This window comes from Opisthorchis viverrini (assembly GCF_000715545.1).
Source record: "Opisthorchis viverrini unplaced genomic scaffold opera_v5_12, whole genome shotgun sequence".
In the NCBI taxonomy this organism is placed as follows: domain Eukaryota; kingdom Metazoa; phylum Platyhelminthes; class Trematoda; order Opisthorchiida; family Opisthorchiidae; genus Opisthorchis; species Opisthorchis viverrini.
Window position 1 is genome coordinate 931,859 of NW_008751668.1, and position 3,918 is coordinate 935,776.

The window sequence follows — 3,918 nt, forward strand, 5'->3', positions numbered from 1 at the left end:
ACAGGCCTCTGTTCCCCACTAATTGCCTGAGGAATGGGTCCACAAATCAACAAACTTTCAAGTAATGGGTCAGCCACTGGCACACCTAACCTCAACTAATGTAATCAAACCGTAGCGCGTCTTTTTTTCACCATCGTTTCCCCAGTGCGACTTACCAAGTAGTATGAAGCCAACCCACCAGCATTCATTTTGCTCCTACAGCAAGTGGAACTCTGCCCCTCGTCTTTGAAGGAATGAGAATAAGAATCCATTTGCGCACTTTTAATCTTCACTCTCCGTCTGCTATACACATTGCTTGATGGCCACCCAAAGAGTACTGGTGGGTGCTACTTATTACACTGGACTGAAATTCGGAAAGATTTCAAAGAACCACAATATGCATTGAACTACTTGAGATTTATAGGGCTGTAACTGGGCCCAGCAGCACCCATATTTAGCAGAGTGATTAGTACTCGAAGGACTATGATAAACATAACTAAGACGGGATGTTCGGGACCGTCATTGGTAGGAAAATTCCAATGTCGGAAGTTCTGACCATACAAAGTAACGTCTGATACAACAGCTGAAAGTCACCAGGAAATCACGACCCTATATTTATTAGCATTTTGATAAGTTATAGCGTATTAGCAACGATTAAAGTTACAAAATGCTAAATGTCAGAAGTACAGCTAAACAGCGGTTAAATTTTCGATCGATTTGTTCTCTAGTTTGTTTGATGATGGGCGGTCAGTAAAATCCGGCAAATTTTCGCCAGTTGTGTCCGGGATAAATAGAATAACCAGCACCAAAAGGGGCATGGCACATCCATAGAAAATCATGGGAAGACCATGGCCAATAGAGGTGTCGAGTTCATTAACGAACGAAGACAAAACGCTGCCCATTCGACCCAATCCTGCTATAACACCGAAGCCTTGTGTTCGTATCGATGAGGCGAATAGTTCTGGTATATAAACAAACAACATGGAACCTGTTGCCCCCAAAAACATGAGGGCAATATTGGCACATACTATTAACGGCAAATCAGTTTCACTTACATTGAGAAAGGTGCACACCCCACTGATGAGCAAGAGAAAAGAAGTCACAGCATAGATACCCATGAGAGGAAGACGTCGGTGGCGTAGCATCCGATAAAGCGTGGAAGAAATGCAAAGGGCGGGCACGGTGGTTGTGGCATTGACAAACGATACTAAGTAGACGTTACCTTGGACGTGACGACCATACAGTAAAACCCCCATGTTGGACATCGACTGACCACAGAACAACACTGTGCCGAGAACAGTGTTTTTTGCAAGATCCCACGTGCTGCAGCTCACACAGAATCCTCTTGGAAGCTCACGGTATTTTGTGTTTACTTGATTACTCAAAGGCCCATCAGAAGTCCGTTGTTTGTGCCATTCTTTCTTTTCACTGTCGATCAGCCGATCGAGACATGTTGCTGGATAAACCTTTCCAGGATACAGGGAACGATTAATTCTTCTGGCGTGTAGCATAACATTGAGTGCATCTTTACGCCTCTCTTGTGAGAGAAGCCATCTTGGCGATTCCCTCAGGAAGAAATATTGCACCACTACCATCAGTGTCGGTGCCATTGAAACTGCATTCAACCAGCGCCAATCACGAACGTAATAGGCCTCAAGTGAGAGGATGCCACGAAAAATAAGATTGGTACCAAGCGAAATTAGTGAGCTAAGAATCATTCGGTATCGTGCTACTGTCCATTCTATGGTCATAATGTTAATGGCTGTATATTTCCCAATATTCGCCGCTCCGATAAATGCTCTTGCCAATATGTAGACGTAGTAGTTTGACGCCGTAGATGTGGTAACCGCTCCGAAAAATTCAATCGCAGCCGCGCCCAAGATGGTCCGCTTTCTTCCAAATCGATCGCTAGCCAAACCACCAAGGATAAATCCAAATGCCATTCCAATCATGTATGTGGAAGTACCAAAGGGAACTAGCCAGCTACGGGTGCAAACTGTCTCGAATTCTCTCACAACACTTCCCGGGTACTGTCCTTCCTCCAAATAATATTCATAACCTTTGTTGCAAGGTGTTGTAGGAAGGTCCACTGATAAATTTGTTTGGATCGTGGAAACAGTATCCTTTATTCTGTCGGACAGAATACTTTGATTCCACATTATATCGTATCGATAGCAGCCAGTGACACCTTCCCTACTCCAGGGTCCGACCACCAAAGCTCTTTGCTCAAAAGTCAGATTGTAGGATCTCAGAGTGGCTTCCAATTCTGGCTCCAAAATACAACGATGCTTTGGCACGGAATTGGCAAACAATGGAAAGGTTAGCGCAGGTGGATTGCTGAACATAGCCACCAGAGCTATTAGCCATTGCCACAGCCCAAGTTGTCCGACATCTCCCTCCAAGAATTCATCCACATTCAAAGTTTGATCTTGTTGAACCAGGTTGCCAAGGGGATTGGACAGTTTTCCCTCATTTTCTTCAACCGCAATGCTCAACAAACTATTCATTTGCATTTCGGCCTTTCTACTTGTCCTTTGAACCCCTTTAATATACCATGGTGCGCTGAATTCATGTGTTTTGTCCCACCCACCACATGCCGTATTTCAGTTAGTCTTTCTGAATATGCTAATGAAACTCGCTTGTAGCCGTTCATTCAGCCGATGTAAAACCGCAAACCTTCTATTTATATTCATTCCATTCTTAAAGAAACCAACTAGACTTCATGGTCAGCTCATAGAGAGCGAACAAGAATGCATAATCAGCATGGTTTTTTGAACATTCTTCCGGTTTTATTACTGTAGGAATAGCTACATCTTTGTTCAAATGGCTTAACCATCAGAACTTTGTAAAACTAGCATAAATCAAACCAGTTTCAAGAAGAGCATTGATGTCACTGTCAGATTATTGCATGAATTTACTCCATCACTCCAAAAATAGTTTTCACGGACACAACAAGAAATTCCTGCTGCTTGCCTGTCCGCCAGGTACGATCTAGCATCAATCAAGTAGTTTAACGTTACTTTTAAGCGATCGCAGTGGCGCACGCCGCACAGAGTAAATAGAATTGAGGGCGTGAGCGTATGAAAACCGGTCTTAGATAAGCCGAGACTGTGTTTGGATATCAATGCACGTAAAATCCTTGGCAAAAACAGGCGGAGTTTGAGTCCCAACCCCAACAGATTTCACAGAATCCCTCTCCTTTACACAAGTATGGTAGCACTAGCTCATCCACACAGACGGAGAAACAGTGCAAACGACATTCAACAGGGATCATCATGTGAACCGAACCGAAAGAACTGGACCCTAAACTGGACCCAAATCCATGTGGTTTTCTTCATCGGCCAGTTGACCAACCCTAAAAAATAAAATCCGTTGTTGATACCTGAGACAGATTTAGCCTGACTTAGCTGATTTGTTCGCTTTCTACATCAAATCTCGATCAACCTTGTAACCTTGGCCCAAACTGGCTTTCGTGTCAAAAGCGAAACGTTGCCCTAGCAACACATCCAACGATTGTTTCACGACTTTTATGAAGAGGAATAACATCCTTTTTTCTGATGCCCTCATTGGTAAACTAAGGGGCCTATTATGTTAGTTGAAATTCAGCTGAATCAAATGTCATGTTTCCTTGTTTAAAGGGGGGGTCGAAAATAGAATTTTGATGGTCCCACAGGGTTGTCCTTCCAGATTCTTTACGCATTCCGCTTTATCAGCCAAACCCACTGAAATAAATATATTAGTTCTGATGTGTTATTTCTCCTGAGGATGGAGCAGCGCCATAAATGAAGGAGTCATCTAAAGTTTTATATGGATACAGAATTAACACATTCATTTGGACCGGGAAATGGGAGAAGAAGGCAGGTTCAGCGACTGCCATTTCGATGCAGACAACATGTTCGGTCAGTTTAACATCAATAATAAGGACTAACTCCATTAGAC

At 43.3% G+C, this 3,918-nt stretch overlaps 1 protein-coding gene across 1 annotated transcript; it reads right to left on the reverse strand.

Annotated features, from left to right (window-relative positions):
• Positions 1-668: 668 nt before the first annotated feature.
• T265_01125 (hypothetical protein) lies at positions 669-2,632 on the reverse strand (the record flags this gene model as incomplete). Its single annotated transcript, XM_009165086.1, is given in 2 exon segments — positions 669-2,521; positions 2,533-2,632. 2 exon segments carry the CDS (start codon positions 2,630-2,632, stop codon positions 669-671), a joined length of 1,953 nt encoding a protein of 650 aa, XP_009163350.1.
• Between the last annotated feature and the right edge of the window lie 1,286 nt (positions 2,633-3,918).